Source organism: Notothenia rossii (genome assembly GCF_949606895.1).
Source record: "Notothenia rossii genome assembly, chromosome: 2".
Taxonomy (NCBI): Eukaryota; Metazoa; Chordata; class Actinopteri; order Perciformes; family Nototheniidae; genus Notothenia; species Notothenia rossii.
This window is the reverse complement of record NC_136904.1, coordinates 10,487,261-10,513,793: the sequence shown is the minus strand read 5'-3', so window position 1 is coordinate 10,513,793 and position 26,533 is coordinate 10,487,261. Positions and strand designations below refer to the sequence as shown.

At 41.0% G+C, this 26,533-nt stretch overlaps 1 protein-coding gene across 2 annotated transcripts in view; it reads right to left on the bottom strand.

The window, feature by feature from the left end:
- igdcc4 (immunoglobulin superfamily, DCC subclass, member 4) overlaps nt 1-26,533 on the bottom strand; it is a 48,258-nt gene that overhangs the window by 9,187 nt on the left and 12,538 nt on the right. For both annotated transcript variants that reach the window (XM_079666518.1, XM_079666519.1), the window contains exons 2-12: nt 19,258-19,575; nt 12,864-13,005; nt 9,542-9,675; nt 4,942-5,076; nt 3,979-4,131; nt 3,313-3,723; nt 2,544-2,708; nt 2,106-2,243; nt 1,252-1,434; nt 584-796; nt 68-169 (exon numbers count right to left, since the gene is read on the bottom strand). In XM_079666518.1, coding sequence (XP_079522644.1) covers nt 68-169; nt 584-796; nt 1,252-1,434; nt 2,106-2,243; nt 2,544-2,708; nt 3,313-3,723; nt 3,979-4,131; nt 4,942-5,076; nt 9,542-9,675; nt 12,864-13,005; nt 19,258-19,575 — 2,094 coding nt within the window. The remainder of the gene's footprint in view (nt 1-67; nt 170-583; nt 797-1,251; nt 1,435-2,105; nt 2,244-2,543; nt 2,709-3,312; nt 3,724-3,978; nt 4,132-4,941; nt 5,077-9,541; nt 9,676-12,863; nt 13,006-19,257; nt 19,576-26,533) is intronic.

The following is a 26,533-nucleotide window of genomic DNA, read 5'->3' as shown; positions in this document are numbered from 1 at the left end:
GGTATCTATCACTCATTCGTTCATTCATTTTAGTATGAATGCGCAAATGCAGGAAGATAAATCTTACTTCTGTCGGGGGCTTTTTCTGTCCTTCCATTCCACATAGCAGCCGCTCCATCTATCTGCTTGTTGAATGCCCAAACTCTCACCTCATACTGCCGGTCAGGGACTGGCAAACACATACAGCAACATCAAGAAAGAGAAATAGAAAAATGTCAACAGAAAAAACATGTTATTCAGCCAGCTTTATGCATATTATAGAAGTAAAGCCGCCTGCTAGAAAGACAAGACCTTTAAGTGTAGACAAGTTGCCCTCGATCTTATCTTAATGCAGTTATTCAATTGGTGGTTTGATATACTGCAAATGGCAACTAAGATAGAATCTGCAATCAAATGCCTTGAAATGAGATGCTGAATTATTCATTTATTTTCATGAGGCATCTGTTTACTTTTGATCCTTATTTTTCAAAAGTGAGAATGCTTCTGAAAGCGGAGTTAAAAATGATATAAGGACACCGGTCAAAAAAGCTCAGGGTTGAATGAAGCTGTCCAAAGGCTAGTGTGAAAAACCCCCCCAGCTTACCCAGCCCAGTGAGGAGATGATACCGGGCTTTCTTACGGAGCCTGATGGTGTGAGTCTGTGTCGTCCTCTCTCCGTTGGCTGCCTCGTCAACCTCCACCTCTCGACAGGACAGCTTGTAACCGGAGATCAGAGTGTGATTGGGCGACGGGTGCCATGTCACATTCAGTGTGTTCTCTCTGACTTTGACTTTCAGCTCAGTGGGGGCAAAGATCACTGAAAAACGTTTGAAAAAGGAAGAAAAAATAGCATGACTGGGAATTCCAAATGATTACAATATTACTGACCATCAGACTTACACTTTAGATATATCTTAGGTGTATTTAAGTTCAGATTAGTGGCTCCCAAACTAAGAGGGAGTAGAGTAACTGAACTCTAGGTTCAAATTATCCGGGGGACAAAAGTGAAAATGTGAAACTAAAATGTACAATTTGTAAACAAGCAATCTAATAACATTATTTTGCTGTCTTGCATTGTAATCAATTGTGAAATGATTTACTAATGAGATATGTTTCACCGGTGCTGTTAAGTTTTATGTTTGTTATTTTCCCCATATGAAATACAATTTTTAAAGTCTCATCTCATACAACAATTATACTAAAACACCTGTGGGATCCCTAAGTAAAATAAAACAGGGTGTTTAGGGAATGAATCACTGGCGTTTTCCTTACCCATGCTTTGGTCGCTGTGGTTGTAGTGGGCTAATGTTTGGTGCTGGGCCCATTCAGAGGGGAGCCCAAAGCCAACGACCGTCCCCGCTGCTATCCTCAGTCTGTAGGCCTGTTTGGGCTGCAGCTCTCTCAGAGTGAACTGAGTCTCATTCCCCCCCACTTCCATTGAGAACACTGAGTCCACTGCGGGAACACACAATACACACTTACATATGTATCTACAAGACTCTTGTTTTTTTTTCCTTTAAAAAAAAAAAAGCATTAATATGTGCCGTTTTGCAATAAATAGTTCAACAAATTATGTAGAGTTCATATTCTTTTCAGCATGTCCTTCAATTCCTACTCAACTATTCCTCTGATCAACTTCACACTTGAAAGGTGTACTGCTTAGTATATATATAATAGGAAGTGCAATCTTAAGTGTGAGCTCTTGAGATATATTGAATGTATTTATTAGTAATGCATTACATGCATTATTTATTGAGAGAGGACTTCAACTATCACCACTTAACAGCATGCTGAGTAAAGAGTATTAATGGACTTGTGAGCTTTTGCCCCTGCACCTGACTGATGTGTATACTCCACTGCACACTGCAGGGGGATAGAACTATCTTACAGTAGATGTATTCCTCAGTATGAAAGAAAGCGCAGTGGGAAGTTGTTTGGATTAGAGGTTTTTGAGAAAGCTGCAATATTTATAATAATAACACACACAAAAATTAACTAGGCTGTCTTTTTCAATGAATAACAGTTAATGGAGAAAGCTGAATGTGTACATATCCTGAATTATACTCACTAAATTGTGCTTTCACTGGCTGTTTAGGTCAATGTGTTGTCCAGCAGGGGTTACTCACCCTGATCCACAGTGCTGTACTCGATGCGGTAGCGGGTCACAGCTCCTCGACTGTACTGCGAGGACAGTGGATGCCACATCAGCCTGATGTCTGTGGGGGAGGTGCTGGCTATAGACAGCTGAGGAGGGGCACTGGGCACTGCAGGAGGAAACAAAATGACATAATGAACTGTTAGATAATGCTCATTCAAGGTATACCCTATAGATCCACACAAACACGCTATATCTACAACTAAACTCAATAAATAAGTGTTTAAATTGTTCAAGGAGTGGATCGTGTTGATTGGAACAATTCTCATTTGAGTCTCTAGTGATTACTACTTTTGTAACAACAACATGAAATGACACTAAATTAAGAGTTTAAATGTTGCCATTCTATTGATTTTGCCCTGTGAGTCTATGAAGCATCCAAGGCTGGTATATTATTTAAGTTACTCACCGTCCTCCAGCATCTCCACTGTAACAGGCAGGGAGGGGCGACTGGCCCCCATGGGAGAGTAAGCCACCACAAAGAAAGTGTAGGCAGTGTGGGGCAGAAGCTCTTTGACGTGATACTCTGTGGTGTCGTTGTTCATCGCAAACTGGTACTCCACATTATCTGACCCTGAAAAGGACGACAATAATCAAATGCTGATAACACTTTATATTAAGGTACACATATCCACCATCAACTAGTTGTTAATTGACATGCGTATTAGCAGTATATTGGCTCTTTATTAGTCCTTATAAAACACTTATTAATGCCTTATTCTACATGACCATATTCTCCCAGTACTAGGCCATTAGTTAACAGTTGTTCCTTATTAACCCTCTAATTAGTGCGTATTTATGGTAAGTAAGGAAGTTGTTGTACATGAGTTCTGGTCTCAATATGCTCAATATGGGCTTAATAAGGCAGCAGTACCACAAGAATAGTAATTCTTCCATAATAACACCAAACAAATATGGTATATTCTTATGTTACAATGCATGAAACTACAAGTGTTAATTGTGTCAAAATAACACAACATTTGGTATTTCTAACTCAGAATATGTTCCCTATTTTAAAGGGAAGTCTCGTTCATAACAAATAAGCTAGTAGTTTGTCTCTAATATGTTAATTAACATGGTGAATAAGTGAACCTTAATATAAAGTGTTACCCAAATGCTTTATTTCAGGGTGTTTGGGCACGCTAACCGTATAGCTACACATACACATCGGGACACACCTGCGGCGCGTTGGCAGTGCACAGAGTAGCCGATGATTTGGTCTGCGTTGTACTCAGGTTTCTCCCAGGTGAGCAGGGCCGTTGTGCTGGAGTAGGGCGTAGCAGAGAGGTGGCGCGGAGAGCTTGGCAGACCTTCCCTCACAATGACCGTCAACTTAGCAGTTGCGCAGGCTGTGCCAAGCCCGTTGTCTGCTATGCACTGGTAGTAGCCCTCGTCCTCCAGGGCCAGCTGGTTGATGAGCAGGACCCCAGGGCTTTGGGTCTTCACCCGTCTGAAAGACTTAATGGGATGACCGTCCTTAAGCCAGTGCAACACCGGAGGAGGTTCCCCTGAGCTGTTGCACACAAATCTGGCTGTGTTTCCCCTGGAGAGGGACACTGTCTCTGGGGGCTGGAGGATCACTGGAGCGGCTTTTGGAAGTAGGGAACAAAGCTCTTACTTACAGGAGACACTGATTATGTGCACTTTAATGTAAAAGGGATGACACAAAGCATTAGATATGCCTTTTATAAAATAAAGGGAAATGCTTTTAAGGTAATATTTACATTTAAATAAAAATCGTTTTTAGTAATAGTAGCATCAGAACTTCAATTACTCTGTGTCTTAAGGGTCCACAGAAACCTCTACTATGTCATTATATACAGTAATGACAACACGTCTCCTACCAGGCACATGCAGCTCAGCAGCAGCAATGACAAATTCTCTGGTCTTGGGCTTGTTGGCCCGGCAGACGTAGACGCCGGCATGGTGACGCCTCGTGTCCCTAATCACCAGGTTCGTTGCGAGCACAACCACATCAGTAGAAATGGGCTTTCCATCTGATCAAAGAAGCAAGTAACAAAGAACGACAGGACATTCTCAGATCATTAAGATGAAAAAGAACAGGAATTAGACACAGAGGTAAGTGCAGATCAATTTCCAGGCTTTCAGTTGCCTGACAAACAACAAAGAAGAAAGAGAGGCAGCACTTCAGGAGCAGAGGATTTGACCTGTAATCCCACAAGTTGACCAACAGGTGGCTCTGTGACTTTTTACTCCAGGTTCACTGAGGTGTCTGCATTGGCACACTCCCAGGCTGTGTGTAAAACCGTTCACTATACACTATATAGACCTCTATTTAGTCTGCCCGCCATTTTGTGCTGTTGTTGAAGGCAATATAGAAAATGATATGTAGTGATATGTTAAATGGGGAAAAAATAAATCAGATGCAGCACTAAACAAAAAAAGTCAGACATTTTGCCAAATCACATCACAAAGGAATCCAAGAGTTTAACTTGACATCATTCCCACCAAGACTGTGTGTCTGTGTGTAGAAGCAGCAGGTATGAATTAATTAACATGACTAATCACCTCCTGTAAAGCATGGCTCAGCGCACAAAACAGTAGAAAAACACAGGACTAGTTGAGAAGGAGACAGCGATCATCAATAAAACAAGAACTTTGCAGCCACAGGATACACAAATCTGTGTCCTGACGCCTTGATGTGTTTTCTTTGTGTGTGAGAGACGTATAGCCAGAGAGCGAGGCACAGATAATGGAAGTGCGACAGATGCCGTAAAATAAGAAAAACAAACAGGATGGGAACCCCAGAGGGAAAAAAAGCGAGTAAGAGCATTTGCCAGCGTTACCTTGTCTGCTCCAGGACACCAGAGGCTTCGGCTGGCCTTGTGCCATACACTCCATCACAGCGGGACGGCCCAGCACCACCGATGCATTCTGAGGCGGGGCAACAATCGCAACTCCGTTCAGAGCTTCAGTGGAGCCTGGAACAAAAATATAAATGTTTACTTTGGTGTTGTGTAGCAGTAACAATGAAATTGACCACATTTATATAGCACCTTTCTAGTCTATGTAACCACTCAAAGTGCATTTTGCATTCATAAGCCGGCATCCACCTCATCAGGATAAACATTAACAAACATTAACACACTGCTGCCACTTCAGGGGTCAGTGTTTTGGCCAACACTTCACTGTAGTAGCTAGGAATTAATTACATTACATGTCACTTGTTAGACGCTTTTATCCAAAGCAACTTACATACTCAATACCGTGGGTAATCCCCACAGGAGCAATTTGGGGTTAAGTGTCTCAGGGACACAACGACATGCTGACTGCAGTGGGGTTTTGAACCTGTGACCCCCTGATCCGAACACCAACGCACTAGTCCACTGCGCGACAGCCTCCCTCCATCAACCTTTCAATTGGTTGATGACCCCCTCTACCTCCTGCTGCTCAATTAGATATGTGTGTGATTGTACCTGACAGAATGATCGATGCTATCAGCCTGGTCCCAAACTTCAGAATCAGTTTTTTTCTTTCTATTGAATCCCCCATCCTTCACCAAAGGAGTGAACAAATCGAAATGATGCCTTATTATGGGGCAACAGCTATCCAACATAATTGCCAATTTTGTTTTTTCTAACTATTCCTTGTGTAACCCCAGCACAGAGAGACTTCCAGGCCCTCTTGGGTATAACAACGGCAGTAAGAAATGGATTTCTCAACAACACTTTGATAATAAATGATAATTCTATGATCCTGGCTCCAAAATGGTGGAATGAGCTCCCCATTGACATCAGGACAGCAGATCGCTTACACATCTTCCGGCGCAGACTGAAAACTCATCTCTTTCGACTCCACTTCGAGCGATACAATTACTAACAAAGCACTTATATACTAATAAAGGACTGGTTTATCTAAAGCTAGTTGAGTATCACTTGAAATGTTTTGGCTCTATGAAACCTGATGTACTTATAAGATTCTGTTTTCTTCAAGTTTGTATCTTCTAAGTCGCTTTGGAAACAAGCGTCAGCTAAATGTAATGTAATGAACGATTCAAAGATTGTCAACCTTACTATACTGGTTCACAATTCTCAGTCTTCTACTCAGTAACACAGGGGCATTCCTTGCCCAGTGGATGGCAGTATGCATACGTGGTTGCTGTTAACACCCAACATGTCATGATTTGCATTTCCTATTATCGAGCAATGCACATGAGATACGCAGTAATATTGGGGCTTAATTTTAGTTGATACAAATACCTAATTGTGATACATAACTGATTAAGCCACCAATGGACTGTTTGGACTATAAAGGGAATAGGAGGTGATAATCCAGATCAGCAGCTAGAGTTTCATTGAGGCAGAAGACAGAGGAGCTTTTGAAGATGCATTTGCAGGAGTTTACAGTTAGTCCTTCGTGAGTATTTTGTACGAGACAGTGTTTCTTTCTCACACAGCAGGTCACTTCATTATAACAAGAGTCTCTGCAGTTGTCTGATTGCTATTTTGTTGAGGCTTCATCCATTCTAAGTGGTTGTTGTAAATGGATAAGACCTGAATAGGAAATCTTTATCAGAGGGGTTTTGATGTGAGAGCATATATCTCATTTCATGTCCAGGTTGCAGTAAACATCTCAGACAGTAGACATATTGTACAAAACTGGTAAGAAAACCCTGAACGAGAGGGTAGACATCGCTAGAGGAAATCATGATGATACTTAGTGGCACCTGACACAAACCTGATAAAGCACAGAAAGGCTTGGAACATGAGGTTGAGAGGGAGAAAAGGAGAACGCAATATACAGTGTCTTTCGAGAGAAAAAGGTAGACCATTAAACTCAGTTAATAGAAGGACCTCAATTACAGAGCTGAGGCTCTTCTCTGCTCTTCAGTGACAAAGGATGCCAATGAAAGCATATTGTTTATGGGATGAGGGGAAAAAAGACTATTATTTTTGAGAGCATATCATTTCCCAAGGTACAGCTGTTTGGTAGGACTGAACTTCAGCAGCACATATTGCTATTAACCTCCAGAGTACGGCCGGGCATGTTATATATTAATCATTAAGATTACATACAGCAATCCTTGGATATACATAAGACTTAAAGTGGGTCAGTCTGCTTTTGAGAGGACTGCAGGGTGCCTCTCCATAGGGGTCTTATGTGGATATGATGGGTAAGGGTGATTTTTTTTAAGCATGTAGAAACTAAGGAAGAGGTAGGTGAAACTATAAAGTGGAGGTTTAAGGCATCTGGAGTACATGATATGTTAAGAACGTGGACTGGAGCACCTCAGCAGCATGCCGTCAAAGCGTGGCTATAGGTGTTGAGATGTCCTATTCATAGGACTCTGAAGTGGAAGCGAATGAAGAAAGAGATCTGACATCTGTTACTTGAAATGGATCTCAAGAGAGCTTTAAGTAGTCTCCCCCCTTGTCTTTACTGGTTGGATATTCCATTAAAATGTACTGTATCTACCTAACTCCTTTTCCAAAAGGCTTTTGACTATCTTTAGAGTATAGCGCCTGTCGAAAAGAAAAGAGGATATGTTCCCTTCTATTGTATATTTGTACTAAAAGGAAGATACAGGCATGAAGTAAAGTAATACAAATGAAGAAGGGGGTTTTTGAAAACTTGGAACAGCGTTTTAAAAGTCAGTATGTGGTATCTGATTCACTTCCTTCGGCCTTATCAATTCATTTCTCTCCTTTTTTTTTTTTTAAAGACACAAAGGCTGTGACTCAAAGCATCCTGATGGTTCCCGCAGAGGAGCCGATTACAGTTGATTGATCTCTAGCTGCAGAGGCAGATAATAGGACATGGCTTTAATGTGGGCTGCCTAATGGTCAAATCACACCTCACTGTAGTCTCACTGATTCAGAGCACTATGTAATCCACTGATGGAAGTCCTTGTATGATGCAAGCAGCGGAAGAAGGATTGTAACTGTGTCATAACGGTCAAAATACGTTTCCTGAAAGATATTCCTTCATTCTGTAAACAACATCAATCATTTAATGTTGTTCTTGTTTCATTGATTTGGGCATAATTACTCCACATTGTAACATTTATCTTTTATTTGTTGCCATACGATTGACATTTTGAATTTAAGATTTGTTTTCTGGTCAGTGGCTTGAAGATAAATATCATTTCTATTATATTTAATTTAAGTAAATTGCAAAAAAAAAAGGCAAAGGCTCTGTAATGTGAGACAGACAGAATTTGCTGTGGCCGGTACAAAATGATCCGTTGTGCAGTTTTAGATGAACATTATTGGGAGACAATGAATTGATTATTCCATAAATACGTATATTTATTTTCCAGAAGCGCTTACTTCTTAATAAACTTGGTATTTGAAACGCATAACTTGGGATGTGCCAAGTTTAAATTGAGTCACTAAATTGAAACATTGATTTTCTTCTCCCATTGTTCCATACAGGGAGAGTGAGTCATTTGGTTGAAAAAACGCTCACATAATTGTGACAGGAGCTTAAGGGAGAATAAGTTGAAAGTGTCAACACCTGCAGTACAGAACATCCGTCTGTCAACATTGTTTTCCTGATATCTTTGTGTATCAGGGAAATTAAGTCTGAAGGACAGGCAAGAACGAGGCACAGCACTTAGCAGCGTCTCATACAAAACATCATCAAGTGATCTGCATCATAGAAATGCTTTTAATGAGAAATCAGAAGGACATGTATAGAAAAAGCATTGCATAGGGAACACATAGCAAAGATCTGTAAAATGTATGTAGGCTGGACTTTTAGGAAAAGGGTAGTTTTTCCTCACATTAAAGACATTATATCTCGCTATTTCCTGTTGTATTATAAATAAAGGAATAGAAGAATTGGTCTAGATACTTTCCCATATGTTCCCTATTCACTGATATGTGTGCAGCATCAGCTATTGTGTTGCAATGTATAAATGAAGCTTCTACAGCCTTAGACTACTCAGGGGAATCACAATCCTCACAAAAGAGTCTTCGAGTACAAAGCCACGGTATTTTATTGTAATGCAATCTATTATAATGCGTCCTCTACTAAAATAAGACCTGATCTGCTTATTGCTACTTATTTTCCCATTCAAATCAGCTGAAGAGGGAAAGTTTAAAGTGTGCTTGCACAGGCATGTTTTTTATAAAATCATACAAAAATGATTCAAAACGCAACCAACAAAGTGTAATGTGGAACTTTCCATTTCAAAATATTTGCCAGAATTTTTTCTTTTTTCAGTTTTAGATAATGTTCTTCACCACAGTTTCAAACAAACAATGTAAACAGTGGGTTGATCAAAACACATGGTGATAAAGTGCCATTTATTTAGCACTAGACAGATCATTTTCAAGCATCTAGTCCTAAAAAGTCACATTAGGTTATTTGAGGTTGGCTGGCAGCTCCCAGCGGGGCCTGGCTGCCTATTCAAACACACTAAAGCTCTACAACAGGCCTCACCTGTGGTGACAGTGAGCCTGGCTTCATGACTGATGTCCTTCCTGGCAGAATTGGACGCGACACAGCGGTAGGCACCCTCATCCTCCTTGGTCACCTCCAGTATATGAAGCACCCCGTTAAGAAGGGAAATGAACCTGTTGCACACAGGGCATGACAGAGGAGAGGTGGCACGGTGAGAAAGAGAAAGAAGGTGAATGACAGAAAGAAAAACAACTGAGCAAATGGCTTAGTGCCCCGAAGCATAAAACACATCATGGTGATCAGCTCTGCAGGGATCCTTCTGGGTCCTCACAGGACCCCACCCTTCTTTATTCAGGAGAGAGGCTATTGTGTGCAAATACTACAACAGGGGGTTGAAATCACAAGTCATGCAGCATAAAAAGTTATTGAAATACACATATATATAAAGATGAAAGCTGTTTTCTGGACAAAGACGCCCCCCTCCAAAATATATTTGTATCTTTTTGGGTAAAATATTTATATGTGCTGTTCATATTTACTATTTCTACTTGAATAATACTCTCTACTCCACTTCTCCCTCTCTTATGGAGGTAATGTTCCAGACTACAGGCCCCCAGGGTAGCGGGCAATGTGATGCCTATCGTCTTTATCACAGCCTATTAGTCCCACCAGGATAAGACCAGTAGTAGTCTGTTCAGACGGGAGGGAGTGGAGATGTGGTGAGCAAAAAGAGAGGGAGAATAAAGAGGCAATGGGTGGAAAAACTAAACAAAGAAAAGATAGAGATAAAAACCTGAAGACAAGGAGCAATGCTTGGTGAGGAGAACATGGGGATAGAGGAGTGGCAGAAATAGAAAGATGATCGTGAAGAGAAAAGTAAGAGACGGCAGAAAGGCAAGAGAGAGAACAGAAAGAGAAAAAGCTGGTGATATATATCAGCCATTCCTTGCCTCACCTTTGTGAGAGGCCATTAACAGCGCCTGAGGTTGGAGAAGCACATCTCACCAATAAGACCTCATAAGCAGCAAGCTGTTTGCAGGTCATGTAGGGCTGAAGCAGCTATTAGCACTTAGTCCTCTGCAATAAGGCTGGAGACAAGTTCCAAGGCTCTGCAGCCGGTAGAGTCACACTGAAATGTCAATATGGTTAAATGGCCCTGTAAATGAGACTATGCTGACAGCAGAGAAGTACATTTTGAAAATGTATCTTCTCTAACTGTTAGAGTACCGGTAGTGTTATTTGAGCTCAAGGTTGCTTTAGTCGTTGAAATGATTTAGACTTAATTTCACTAATGCCCTTGCAAAATTGTAAATCACATTTTGACAATATAGTTTGATATTCTGTCAGTAAAGAAAGTATGGAAACAGCAAAACTAAGAATCAGAGGCATTTACATTACATTCTCAATACTGTGGGCAATCCCCACGGGAGCAATTTGGGGTGAAATGTCTCAGGGACACAACGACATGCTGACTGCAGTGGGGTTTGAACCTGTGACCCCCTGATCCCAACACCTACACACAACCCACTGCGCCATCCCTCTGTTTATTTAGTATCTTAGTATTACTAAGTAACAAAGAACTGACCTAACACGTTATTAAATGCTGCCGTTGTTTGAAAACTGTCTTTGCACCAATGGCAAAAGGTCTGCTTTGAAAATAGTTTGATCTACTTCAGTCAAACCCCACACGATTAGTCTCCCATGATAATAAATTAGAGTTCGCTGCATGTACATTCTTTGTTGCTATTATCCATAGCTTTCATTGAATTGCCAAGGTTACGTCAAAGTGCTTTTTGAAATTCTTGCACTCTGACCCCTTCACTGACGCTTGTAATTTAGTACAGTCTGATCCAGGGGGAATAAACAAAGAAAGGATGAGGTAAGGATGAACACAGTAATTAATCGCCTCTAAAATATTTGCATGTACATGTATGTTTCATTAATCTACTTATTACGGGCATGTATGGAACATTTTTATGTTTTCTGACTGCAGCAAAGTCACATTCACAGCTGGGTACAGACAGCAGGGTGAAGCACTTTGGTCGAAATGTTCAATTAAAACAAAAGGAAGCTGAAAATCTCAAAAGTATTAAACAAAGTTGCAACTCAGTTTCTCATGGTGCAAACAGGTGATTCTGAAATACTTTCTCTACTATGTCATGAAGGATAAAGTTTCCAAAACAGAACAACCACTTTTGGAATGAGTGTCAACTTCATACATCCAGTAATATGAGTGTGGCATTGAGGAAGGAAAGACAATTGCACACGGAGACTTTCCCCTTTTAACCTTGAAAATCTAAAGGAACATATTACAGTGTAAAATCATATATATGTAGAGTAGCACATGGGTTGCAATGAATACATACAAAAACTCAAAGCTACATTTTCTAAATAAACAAGCACATTTAAAAGGTGGGGTATGTAATTTTGGAGAAACCAGCTCGAGTGCGATACAATTTAAAAATACACAACCCGAAAAAATCTGCCTCTTCCTTCAGACTTCCTTACAGAGCCCCTCCTCCAACACACACGCACGCGCACATGACCAATGAGGGCACGAGATAAGTTTGTGCACAGATGGAAGGCTGACAGGCAGGTAGGCCATCCAGTTATTTTAGCCGGGCCGGCTCAGATGATTGGTTGTGCTTTTTACAGCGCCACGGCTTCCACAGATGAATTTCTTTTATGGATTTATTGTCAAAGTATTTCATATTTTCATTGCTATCGGGATGTTTAGAGCATTCCATGGAATATAACAAAAAGTGTTTCTGAAGTGAATTACATACCCCACCTTTAAGTGTGTCGTCTGCTTCCCTTTCTCGACATTTGTGAAAGACAACATTTATTTAAACAAACTGCAAACACTTTGACTGTTGCAGTTTTATATTGTAGCAATGAATAGTCTTTTCTGCACTGCCTTAAACCAAATGTTGAGGGCCACAGCCATCTATAGTTTAATACAACAGTATTCTTCACATAGCATTCTCTGAGATCAGCTTGCATTAAATAAGCACTTAAGGCTTAACTGTTTAAGCATTTTAGTAAACTATAGATCATTACATCGTATAGTAATTAATTGAACTAGAAACTCAAGTCCCATATGATTTATCATATCAATCCTTTGAATGACTTAATGTCATTATGTAATGGACAGCAGCAGTAAGATATTAAAGAGTGAACACACAAAGGGAAAAGTATCAGGTAAAACAAACAATAACAAAATGAATATGCACTCAAATTAATTGAAACAAACCTGAGTAATCACATCAGTTATTCATTGATATGTTGTCAAAAAATGAGATCAGAGTAGAGAATATGGAAAAGGAAGAAGGTGAAGGACAAAAACAAATAAAAGGGTCACCTTGTCTCCTCAGGGACGGCCACTTTGTCTTTCTCCCAGGTAATAACAGGTGTGGGTACTCCCTCAATCTGGCACTCAAAGCGAGCAGCCCCCCCAGCGGGCACTGTGTGGGGCGATGGCTCCTGATGAAACTTAGACAGACCTGGGGGGTAGAGAGGAGATAGAGGTCAGGGGGGTACAGTATCTATCAACGCAGAGCTGTTGATTTCCCAAAAGACAGACAAAAAGGAGCCCATCTCTAAATTACTGTTCCAGCAAGTGACATATTTTTATTGGTCTGACTTATGTGTGTCATGTTGTCTACCTGTAGGACACGGACTACAGTGTTTAAAGTAGGTCACACAAGATGAGACAGACAGTGTTTTTGTGAAGGTTTGGTCCACAGTTGTTGGACAGCTCTGTTTCCATCAGAATCCACATGGAGATTACACACACACACGCACGCACGCACGCACGCACGCACGCACGCACGCAAGCACGCACGCACGCACGCACGCACGCACGCACGCACGCACGCACGCACGCACGCACGCACGCACACACAGACACACACACACACACACACACACACACACACACACACACACACACACACACACACACACACACACACACACACACACACACACACACACACACACACACACACACACACACACACACACACACACACACACACAGACACACACACACACACACACACACACACACACACACACACACACACACACACACACACACACACACACACACACACACCAAGTACATACAATTAAATGGGCTGCAAAACCAATGTGGTCATGGAAGGGGCTCTACATTAATTGTGTGTTCAACCTAATTGAGACCAATTATCCCATTCAACATGTGGTTTAAAATATAACATTTATCGGAGATTCTTCATTTTAATTGGTTTATTTTAAAACCAGCATAATTAGGTTAACAATCAGTCCATTTTAGGGATTTTAAAAAGGTACCGTTTTCCATTTTGTAATTTAATTATAGACTCGTTCAGACCTTTTAAATACCCTTGAATGTCCTGATTAGGAGAAATTTGGGGATTTAATCAGGCTTGGCTAGCTTATTTCTCTCCAGGTTGAGTCTTGGCAGCGCTCCAACTTTCACATCATCAACACATTCACAGCATGGGAAGAGCCTCCTCCTGTAGATAATACCCAGCACTAGGGGGCAGCAGTGAGCGCTGTCTGAGGGCCTCTGACCCCAACAGGCTGCTGGAGAAGAGAACAAAACTGGTTGGCTGTCCCAGTCACTGGCCTGCAGCTCTGACTGAAGAGTAGAGAGTGGGGGGTGGATGAAAGGAGAGCGCGGAGAAAGAAGACAGAGAAAGCAACAAGAGGCTGGAAGAAAGCAGGGAGGTAACAGAAGGAGACTCCAAATCCCAGATGATATATAACTAGAAAAGACACTATATATGTATAAGTGGCAGAAAAACTAACATTGCCAACATGAAGACTGTAAATCTTTCCATACATACATGTGCTCCAGGAAATGTACCAAAGAAAAGTGGAGTGGTTTAAAGTATATAGAATAAAGTGGTTTGTTATCAGTCATGCTTAGTGTTTTCTTTATGTTGTTCTGTAACATATTTCCTCATGTGGGGCTAATCGCAGAACTGATTCACACCAGATTTGCACAGCATGAACACAGGTAAAGATTATCCAGCTGTGTTACATACAGAAACATAACTTGCAAGAAGGACTAATCTGATTCACGCATCTGAAAAAAGCTGCTGGTAGCAAAGAAACTGTTGTGTTATAGTTTAAACAGATTGCATAGGCCTTTTGCCGAAAGATTAGATCTTACTTAGAGGTTACACGTAAACTGTTTACTACTCTGAATCCAAGTGATTCTGGAAGCGTTTCTTTAATGCTCTTTCTTTTGGGTTAGCTTAGTTAGGACCAAGCCATGTAAATGAGCCATGATGTCTTGCAGTCCACTGAAATTCAAGTAAACAAAGCTTAGAGTCTGCAGAGTGCAGCTGTGAGACTGTACTTAGACACAGTGGTGTAATGTGCTAAATGCGGTTGTAGACTCTCATTGACAATGCTAACATGCAGATGTTGAGCAGTTATAAGTACATGATTAAACCATCCTATTTCAGCAGGTGGCATGCTAACATTTGCTAATTAGCAAAGAAAAAAAAGCACAGCTGAGGGAAATAAACCGAACCATCAGACCAAGTTCAATTCTGACCTGACAATAGCACCAGTAGAAACGTTAAGAGATCGTATCATTTATTTAAAGGATAGCATGAATGTCTGAAGTCTCATGGCAACACAGCAAATAGTTGTTGAGATATTAAACTCCACAAATGTTCAACCTGGGGTACTTTCAAACTTGCAACCAATAACAAGACTGTATCAAGTTTTCAAGCAATCCCGCATCTTTTAACAAGCTTTCTTTTCTTAACCACTGTAAGCTCGAGGAGACTATGCATGATTACCCTAACCCTTTCACACCAACTGTTGGTCATGGCAACAAACTGGCCATCTGTGTTTTCCTACTGTGCTGGGAGAAAGTTTCAGTTCACAGCGGCTGGCCATAGCAGCAGAAAACATTTGATTCATCTCAGAAACACTTGCAGTGATTGTTGCGTTGCAAGTTTTTGCAGGAATAGTTGATGATTAACCGCCGCCACATATAGCCATTACACAGCAGGATGCCCTCATGTAAACACACCAACTGAACCACTGCCAGAGAGCCTCACATGGTGCCAGCTGTGTGTGTGTGTGTGTGTGTGTGTGTGTGTGTGTGTGTGTGTGTGTGTGTGTGTGTGTGTGTGTGTGTGTGTGTGTGTGTGTGTGTGTGTGTGTGTGTGTGTGTGTGTGCACGTGTAAATTTGAGTACATGTGTGCCGAGCTACTTGTACCTCAGTGTTGACTCAAGTGTGTTCTTTGATGCCTGGACAGAACTGCATGTGATAACATTACTGGATGACTGTGAGCATATGATTGTCAGTGTGACAAAGTGTGTGAGTGTGTGTGAGGCTGTATGTGTGTGTGGCGGATCATATTCCATACTGTAAATTCACATTCCTTTTTATATTTTGCACATTCCTGTTCAATTGCTACCTCTTTTCTAACTGCACAGCTCTGACACCTTAATTTATGATAACCTGCAACTTTTTATTCTTTGATTAAGTTTTAAATGGGACTTATCTTTTTGTATATTCATAAAATGTGCAAACATTTGTTTTTATACTTTTACGTTTGGATTTTTTGTTTGATAGCGATTTTAAAATATGTTTTTGCTCTTTTTTACACCTTAATTCCTCTTATTGTGTTTGTGTAATGCATGGACTCAAACAAATGCTTGCTTGTATGCGTAAACCTACTTGGCAATAAACCTGATTCTGTGGTAAACAACAGCTGATCAGCCAGAGTGCAGATGAGAAAACTTTAGCACAAAGGAGGCGGGCGGTGTTTGGAGAAGACACTTTGCCCATGCTGTGATGGAACAATGGTGACTGGCAGGACTTCCACCTCCTCTCTTTCGAAGCATAATCATATTAGTCTTTATCAGGAATCTATGTAAGCCCCCCCGCAATGAAATTCCATGAGAGAAGCGCCCGGCACCTTGCTGTTTTTAAAAGTAACACTCCCAACAAAAGGTGACATATCAAGTCAAAGGGTAAAAAAACATATCCAATTATTTCCTAGCAACAAGGTCTTCAGAAAAAACATTTTGAGGCAGCTCCCTGGGCACTGCTCTATGAAAAGTGTCTAACAATTCAATGCACTACATAAAAAGGTCCCCAAGTATGTATTTACTCACTCTCATTTGTCTTTTTCATTGCTTCACCCTCCCCCCTGCCCCTGACTTTACCCCAGACTTGTTCTCTGTCTTTGTCTGTCCCTCTATCTATGCCCCACTCTTTGGCCCCACAGCTATCAGATTGCAGCGTTTTTCCCCTCCCCTTGTGCAACAGATAATTCCCCCCGTGACCCCTCTGCTACCCAGCTTTCAGGCCATGAAAACCCATAAAGCGTGCCCCTAGCCTCAACAGATATTTGTAACAGCAACTGCGAAACATGTGTGGTATGACATTTTGCTGCCCTTTGAAGCTTTGTTAAGTGGCTAAACTCTGACCGTAGGATCTATTCATCATACGTAAAAAATGAAAGCTATTTCTAACAAACCTGTTGTACTTTTTGTAAAAATGTTTCAGCCGGTACATTTGATTATATTGTTAGATGTTCCTGAACTACCGCTCCTCATATTTTCATCTTTCGAAGCCATGGCGTGCATAGATTTGAAATGACGATTGTATGTTTTTACTAAAATCATGACCCTCACGTTAGTTTTAAATAATAAACAGGGATACACCGTGATGAAAACCCCACAATGTATAAACGTATAAAGTACAGAGGTTGTTTATTATCGAGAGCGCACCCTTTATTATAATTATGTCATCAGCTATTTGACAGTAATGACTTGCAAAAGCTGGTATGAATTAGGATATACCAACATTCACCTCAGCAGCCCCATAATGAGAAAGGTTAATTGGTCTGATTAACATTAAAAGCTGCTTTTTCTCCTGCATCATCGTTTACCCGTGGATGTGTTTGGGAAATGTAATGTGCACACTGTGTGCCTCCTCTGGCATTTTGCCGAGAAAAGAGCGAGTTGGATTTTGAATTCCTGTTTGTCCGTATCTAATGAGTGAGCCAGTCTCTTTCCCTGTGTCTTTCCTTTCCCTACACATTTACATGCTTTTATACAAGGCCACACGCATCATATACTGCGACAGGGAAACTAGAGCAGGTGGGTTTCGTAATGTGTTTTCACAGATGTGATCTCTGCTACGTTCCCTCTCCAGTCTCATTTCTGCTGGAGAAGACACAGTAGGAAATGAGAATGTCCGCTCAATGTCAACGTTGGAGCAGTTCAGCTTCGACCTCCTGGTCACATCCATTTCATAGGCCTTCGCGGCTGATTTAATTCAAACGCCACACTCTTATGAACACACACACACACACACACACACACACACACACACACACACACACACACACACACACACACACACACACACACACACACACACACACACACACACACACACACACACACACACACACACACACACACACACACACACACACACACACACACACACACACACACACACACACACACACACACACACACACACACACACACGAAGGTCATTCTTAATGGTGTCTGAAGCCTTTCCTTTCACCATCACCACAAACTCTCTTCAGTCTGTTCTGCCTTCTCACCATTCATCCCACATCCCCCCTTCGCCTCCTTTACTCCTTTTTGTTCCTCAAACAAGAGATCCTCATAAATAGGCATGTGACAGCTGACAAAAGCAGGGGCACCCACAAAGAGCACTGTCTCATTTTATACAAAGCTAATGACTAAATAAAGATGACCACTTAAAGAGTGTGAGAGAAAGAGGCCTCCTTGGATCTTCCTGTACATTTCTTTCATTTCCGCTCAGTTTTCCTCCTGCCTTTTAACCGACTCATGTTTAAAAGTGTACTTACTCCCAGGACACTTGCTAGCACTCAATCAGAGGATAAGTCTCCTATCTGAGGCGCAGTAGAACCAAGTTCATCTCCATCGACGCAAGAGAAATCCCCTGACAAATCTGACAAATCACATTGCTTGTGTGTGTTTGCATACTGAACTCTAAATGGATAAATGAATCCAACCAATATTCCTCCATTACATAAGGGACAGTGCGACCTACCTCTTGATGAAATGTTAAGCATTTCTACTGCCAAGAAAAACAGATACCCCACAACACAAAAAGTAACTGTATTTTCATGATATAATCACCATGATGGAAGAAGAACTTAATTTAAACTCAAAAACAGATTTTGTAGCTTTCCCTTTAGTGTCTATCAACAAAGTGGCAGAAAATAGTGAGCTATGTATGTCCACCACATTTTCAGAGAGCCAATGGTGACTTCCCCAAAACTCTTGTTTCGCCCAACCAAGGGAGCAAATGCAACCAAATATGATTGCAATTCACCATCATAGAGGACTCCAACAAGCAGAAAACATCCACATTTGAGGCTGGATCCATTCAAATTAGGGCTTTGCTATTTAAAGAAATTACTAAATTATCATTCCATTATCAGATGGGTTTATTTTGTGTAGATTAACTAATAGTTTCCGTTCTACTCTATTAAACTTTTTATCTCTAAAGCAGCTATGGTAAGAACGTTTGTTGAACTTTCTATCCATCTATCAATGCACTTTTTAAACTTTGGGATTGGAGCCCAAAGCAGTAAACTCTAGACAAATCACTGTAGCTTTATCAATGCTCCAAATGCATTGATTTTGATACATGTTCATTGTCATGGATGATCATATGACAGCCCTGTAACTGCTGGAGACTTACTTGCTAGGAGAACATTCACAGTCCGGCTGGTCAGGGCTCCGAGGGCGCTAGCAGTCACACAGCTGTAGCCCCCCTCCACTCCCTGGTGGGGGGACTGGCCCTCCTTAGAGGTCGGCAGCAGGAGGAGGGATCCGTTGGCCAAATACTGCAGGAAGCCCCCCCCCTCCAGAGGCAGGCGCTGGCCATCCTGAAACCAGGTGACATTGAAAGGTGTCTCAGTGGCCCCAAGCTTGCAGTCCAGCAGGAGGGGCGAACCTGGCTCCAACACTACATGACTGGGCCCCGCCCCGCAGCTCAGCTCCACCGAAAAAGGCTTTTCTGTGAGGGACAAAGATAGAAACGATTGTTAAGCGTGTTGATGAATATATTTTTAAACACATAAGAAGTGGAAGCACATCTTTGTAATGTTCAACCTGGCCTTGATTCGTTTTTTGCGTCTTCTCTGTTTTGAAAAATGGGACACAAATAATGCATCATAATCTGCAACTAGCAGACACATCAGACCAGAAGGTTTAGTTGGCATTTTGTATCTGTTGTTTGTTCGTGTTACTGCTCTGGATGCATACAAATATAAGTGGGATTGTCTGGTAGAGGTAAAGGGTACTAAAGGGTCTGGTTTACATTCAAAACCTGTATGTTTCCGGTCAAATCTTTCACTATGTCAATGCACACTGACAGCTCCACGCTGCTCTGGAGTCTTCAGGTTTCTTTGCTGATGTTGTGTCAAAGACTGTTTCTTTCTAAATGAGTAGGAAATTGTGTATAAGACAATTATCGATGTGCATGTTTCATAGCTACGTCATGAGCGTAGGGATCTTTAAACTATATATTTAATATGTCCCTAAAGGTTCATTTAGATGTAGACCTCGCTGGAACCCTCTGTAGGAATATTTGTATTGCTCTGTGAACACTATCACAGCTCAACTATAAATCCAATATTGCACATTCATTCTTCATTGATGCAATTATTCACACATCTGGTTTTTGTCCTTTTCGGCTATTTTTGCCTACTCTATCAATTCCAGCACGAGGCCATTTTTCATTTGACAGCAACAGTTCAATACAATCGATAGCGCTGGCAGCTCAGATGGAGAGGGGTGGTGCATTCCAGAAGCAGGGTGATTTGGGGACAGAGTAGCGGCCAGAGGAGGAGACAGAGGAGGAGGGGCTCTGGAAATGAAATGGGTGCAGCGGCATGAAGGGATTTGTGTGTCAGCAGCAGGACATTAAAGTCGGTGAGAGAGAGGGGAAGTCCTGGTTGATGAGCTGGTGTGAGATAAGCAACAGAGTGCTACATAAACCGTGGTCAAAGGAGATATTTCTTAGCCACCGTGCTAAAGCTTCATCATTCTTGTTTTTTAAAGAAAGCTTTATGATTTAGAGTGTGAAATAATGCTTCCATTGCCGTGTTTGCCAATGTTTGAACACGCTTAATGCAATGTATGAATTTTTGTTTACTTAATTTCTTTGACGAACAAGCTGGAATGATAAAAGTGTAAGATATCTTGAGAAAAAGGGAATAATTGAACAAAGAAGGTGAAAAGATCAAGATTGGTTTTGTAGGTGGGAGATAAAAGGAACCAAAGAGTTCAATCCTTGACTGACACATTGGTGGTTAATTATATTGTATGAACAGGCTGAATAGCATTAGACCAATAAGGTAAAACCATGAATAGTGAGCGTACATATTGCACTATTCTCAGTAGACTACAAATTCTATCCAATATTAGACACTGAGGTTCAGCAAGTATAATTAAGATTAAACACGGATGAACCTGATTTAGCTCTAATGGCTTATTTTCATATTATTTCAAATATTCATACATTTTAGGAAGGGCATGCTGACAGTAACATATTAACTTTAAAGAACATTAATCACTGCTGAAAACACATAATCCATATACAGTATACTGTATGAATCCATCTTAGTGCTGTTGGATGTATTTGATATAATGTATGTTGTCTTTTTTTAGATGACCCTAATTGAATTTAGCTTTCCTGTTTGTGTTACCTGCAATATTTAAGCATCTTCTGAGCGTTGGAATGAGTTGCCTCGTTTTGTTTTGAACACCTCTACATTGTTATTGTCTGACCTCCTCTGTTCATGCCTGATGGATTATTTATGTGTGGTGTTCTCAAATGCAGCGGCACTTACTGAAAGGTCTGAAAACACATTTGTACTGAGAGTGAAAGCAGATATATGGAACCAGTCGCCCCCTCTCTCAGATCCAAGTAATCTGTGTGAATGTGAAGGTTTTCAAGTGTCAACCTCCTCTAGTTTGAAATTAGCTTCAACACAGGCTTTGGGGATAAAACAAAATTAACCTATTGATTCTGTCTGACCTGCACAGTCTGGATTTGAAGTGCAGTGCTGCAACTAAAGCCACCATGAATTGAGGATTTAATTCAAATTAATTAATCATTTAATTAAAACAGAAGGAACACTTTTCTAAAGTCTCAGTTTGGGGGACCAACACTTATTGAACATATCATTTGATGATTATATTTTCAACATGTCAAACATTCTAATGGATCTCTTGGTTAGATGTATTGGCATACAAGTGAAATCATTTGCATGCATTACATGACAGCGCTATACAAAGTGTTCAGGGTTGTATAAGTGATGTGCGGGCAAGGTGAATGGTGGATTGTTTACTTCTGCCTACAGCTCGGATTCATCTATAGGTGAAAAATATTATAAATGAATTCCCTTTCAGTGTTGTTTCCATTAAGCCATTACTGCATCTGTGCAAGTTACATCATTTAAAGTGTCCCTCTTTAGTTCATTGGACAAATCCCTTCATGATTATGGCTTATAAAGGTTATTTTCTCACAGACCTACATTAACACACACACACACACACACACACACACACACACACACACACACACACACACACACACACACACACACACACACACACACACACACACACACACACACACACACACACACACACACACACACACACACACACACACACACACACACACACACACACACAGGTTTCTTTCAGCTTCTCTTTCTCAAGCGTTGGATTAATTAAGTTAATGGGAGTTGACATTTTCTCCTTGATTAAATGAGGCCTGACCCCCCACCATCACTTCCTGATGAAGAGGCTGGGTAATGCTGAGAAAGGCAGCACAGTGCTCTCACACACACACACACACACACACACACACACACACACACACACACACACACACACACACACACACACACACACACACACACACACACACACACACACACACACACACACACACACACACACACACACACACACACACACACACACACACACACACACACACACACACCAGAAACCCCATACGAATAGGGAACATAGAAGCACAACACACTGTAGGAACAGAAACACTTTGTACAAGTACGCCATCACAAACACTGACACAGATCACCTCCATGGCTTCTCTTTTTTTTTGCCCCCATTTCAGCTAATTAGGTCCCTTTAAGTCATTAAAATGTTAGCAGCCTTTTTCCAGCTCAATGGCAATGGTTTTACATGGCAAGAGGTGGGGATCATTCCGCATTTGACATGGAAGACTCCCATATTTGGAGTGGAAGCTAAGCAGGAAACACACATTTTACTTTAGGTTAAGACACCCTTACACTTATCTTTGCTTTTAAATTAGTGTTTTAAAAAAAGCTCAGGCTTTTAGCTGCACTGCTCCCAGACTCTGGAACTCCCTCCCCCCGCACACCCGACAGTCCGATACAATCGCCATATTCAAATCCCAATCAAAAACCCACCTATTCAAATCTGCCTACTCACTGTAGTGCTCCCCATTATATGTTTCCTTTGTGTCCACTTGATTGTCTCCTCCATGATTTCCTGTTTGTGTTTTTATCATGTTTTGTTGCCTATTAGCGTTTTCTTTTTTTAACAAATTGTACGGTGTCCTTGGGTGTCATGAAAGGCGCCTACAAATAAAATGTGTTATTATTATTAAATGCCATTTTATAATATGTTTCTTAATGCTCTTAATTTCTTTCATTTTTTTTGTAAAGCACTTTGAATTGCCTTGTGTTGGAAGGGGCTATCTAAATAAACTTGCCTTGCCTTACAGTTAAAAAACACAATTTATAATAGGATAAAAATAAAAGAAACAAAGGTGTTCAACCTGTAACTGTAAACATAAAGGGAGGTTACAGGACTAGCATGATTTGCTATCCGTTTACAAAAGGAGGCATCATAATCGTATCACCTATTTCAAGTAGTAGCTATTTCATCCAGGAATAAATCACTTGAAAACTGAGACACACTTTCACACTGGAAAACTTGACATGCCCTAGATTTGTGGCCAATATGCAGCACACACACAAATACACACATACTCACACGCTGACATGTACCCACACAGCTGTTTCAACCCACAGAGACACACGCAATCCCAAAAGAGTAACTGTCAATGTCTCATGAGGACACAATGTGGTGAAGAGGAGGGTAGGGGGGTCTGTGAAGTGGACATGTTGGAATGGACAGGGTGCACCCTGGGATATAGAAGCGGCTGTGCGGTTTCACTGAGCTGGAGTGAATGGATTGCGATGGCAGCGCGCCAGGAGGTTCATATCTTACTCTAAGTAGAGAAAGGACAGCGGTTTACAAAAGGGAGAGAGGATGAAATAGAGCCCATCAAACAACTGGAGAAAATCAAAACAGAGAAAAAACGCCACACACAAATCAAACCGTCCCCCAAAACCCATGAAATAACCGTTTTGACCTTATCTGGATTTGGAATAGTCTGAATTAACAGCAATTTAGATGTTGCATGAATAAAGTGGTGGTATTTTCTGAAATGGAATCACATGTTTGGTGTACTTTCATACTACTGCCTTATATAACTTATCAGATGGACAAATCAGTGAAATAGACTAGATTTGGAGTCTTACTCACGATGCAACACACAAAGAAAGGAAGACAAAACACACAGACATAACAACAAACTGTCTCTCTCTGTCATTCAGACGGGGAATAAGAGAGAAAAGTCAGGGGAAATGGAGAAGTTGGGAGGGCACTGCTCTCGATACCATCAACTAGTCCGCTGGTCCATTTCTGTTAATGGATCATCTATTCACAAAACGTTTAGGAGAACATAAGGAGAAAGAGGAGGAGTGGGAGGAGGAGAGTGACCCGACACAGTAAATATTTCACCCTGCCCTGCTCACTGTCAACAGAGAGTGGACAACCCATGACTCGCAGGTCACAGCTCAGGTTTCCACAGTCTCTAAAGCCAAGCTACACAATACCTCTGGCCTTTCAGGAACTAGACATATGATCAAAGGCTAAAAGAGACAATAAATAGTGCTTCTTGTAATGAATTGAATGTTCTTTTTACCTGAGGCTGATACGCTAGAATGACATATAGCATGTTGTCATGTGTTTTGCACAGAACCTCCTGAACCCACAGCATTACTTCAAGCTAATTGCTAACACCGGCTTGTTAAGAAGCTCACATGCTTACTAGAGATGTCCCGATCCGATCACGTGATCGGGGATCGGAGCCGATCACGTGATTTTCAAAAGATCGGAATCGGGGAAAAAAAATCGGGGATCTGGATTTTCTTTTTTTTTTTTAAATACTTTTATTACATTTTGAATTCAATGTTACAAAACAAAAATGACCATATTCAAGTCTTAAAGTCATCCTGAGGCCTTAGTTTTGGTTTCAAATTACACAACATCATGTATGTGTTGCTTCTTTGGGGCTTGTTTTCATAGACCTGGTTGCTTATTTCTCTCCAATCTGGCAACAGAGTGGGCGCAGTGTCTAATTGTAGCAGTAAGCTAACGAGTACTGATAAGCTTTATTTTGTTTTGATCCAATGCTGCACAACTGAACTGATCCAATGCTGCTGTGAAAGAAAGAAGCTATATCCATGTTGGATAGAATATCCAATTTAAATAAAAAAATAACCTTAAGGGACAACTTGAATGCTTTTTTTCTTTTTTTTTCTCTTAATGCATTGCATAAAGATCGGATCGGGAAAAATCGGTATCGAAAAATTCTCAAAATCAAATGATCGGAATTGGATCGGGAGCAAAAAAAGGTGATCGGAACATCCCTAATGCTTACATTAGCAAATTAGCACTTAACAAAAGGACAGCAGAAGCTGTTTGGAGAGTCATTTGTTTACGAGTTTGGTCATAAAACAAAGCACTGCACAAAAGTACATTTTGATCTCACGGTGACATTTGACAACATTTGCTGGGATCACCAAAGATGTACCGAATGTTTGAAGGAAATCCATCCAATAATTGTTGAAAAAATTCAGTTCAAAGTGGAGCACTAAGCAAATGATTGACAATGTCAACCAAATAACTACACAACAAGTTTGGCTAAGAATCAGCAAAAGAACTATAGTGTTGGATTAACAAGTGCCACATTGGCTGAAAGGGGTCACAATCGAGAAACGGGAAGAGGCTAAATGAGAAAAAGCAAGGAACCCAGAGTAAAATAATGAAATACAGGACGGAACAGTGCAGATAAGATTAAGGCAGCCTTGAGACTCAATTGAAGGAGAGCAACGAAATGTGATTACATAGGCTTTTGCGAAGAGGGACCACTAAAGCACTCAAAAGCAGGGAAAACCAGATTGCCTTGTGCCTCCTGCTAAATTGACACAGCAGTAGTAGGTAATTGCTTTGAGTCGCTCCTGAATGATGTCAGAAAGGTATTATATTGTACATGTAGGTAGTACTTGTCTCTGTGAAACAGTGTTGTGCGATATCACTGCGTTGAAACCTAAATACAGGCTGAGTGAACAGAGACAGATGGTCTGATTGATAGCACAGTGCCACGTTTACAGCAGAATAACTCCAGTGTGTTTCTCTGTGTGTGAGTGTGTGAGTCTGGATGCCACAAACAAAACCACAAATTGAGCTCAACTAGCGTTACACCTGTTTTATACATTTTTATTCCAGCCTGTTTGCTAACTCAATCACGATGCAGCGATAACAGCAAGGTAAAAGCCGTATAGGGAACTTATACGTGCTTGTGGCCGAAACACCATGCGATTTGAGAATAAATCGATAATTCAAAGCCACAGTTGTGATATTCTGAGCAGAGAAGCAGCTTGCGATAAACCCTTCCGGGAGATGGAGACTTGGTATGCAAGTGGAAAGATCTTTATAATAACAAGAAACAGAAATCCTCCCTGACGGACGCACCCCACTCCTGTCTAAATATTTAGGCTTTTATCTAGCTTCATCTCTGGCTTCCCATGTTAAAATGGTGCCTTGGGCAAAGCGCTGTC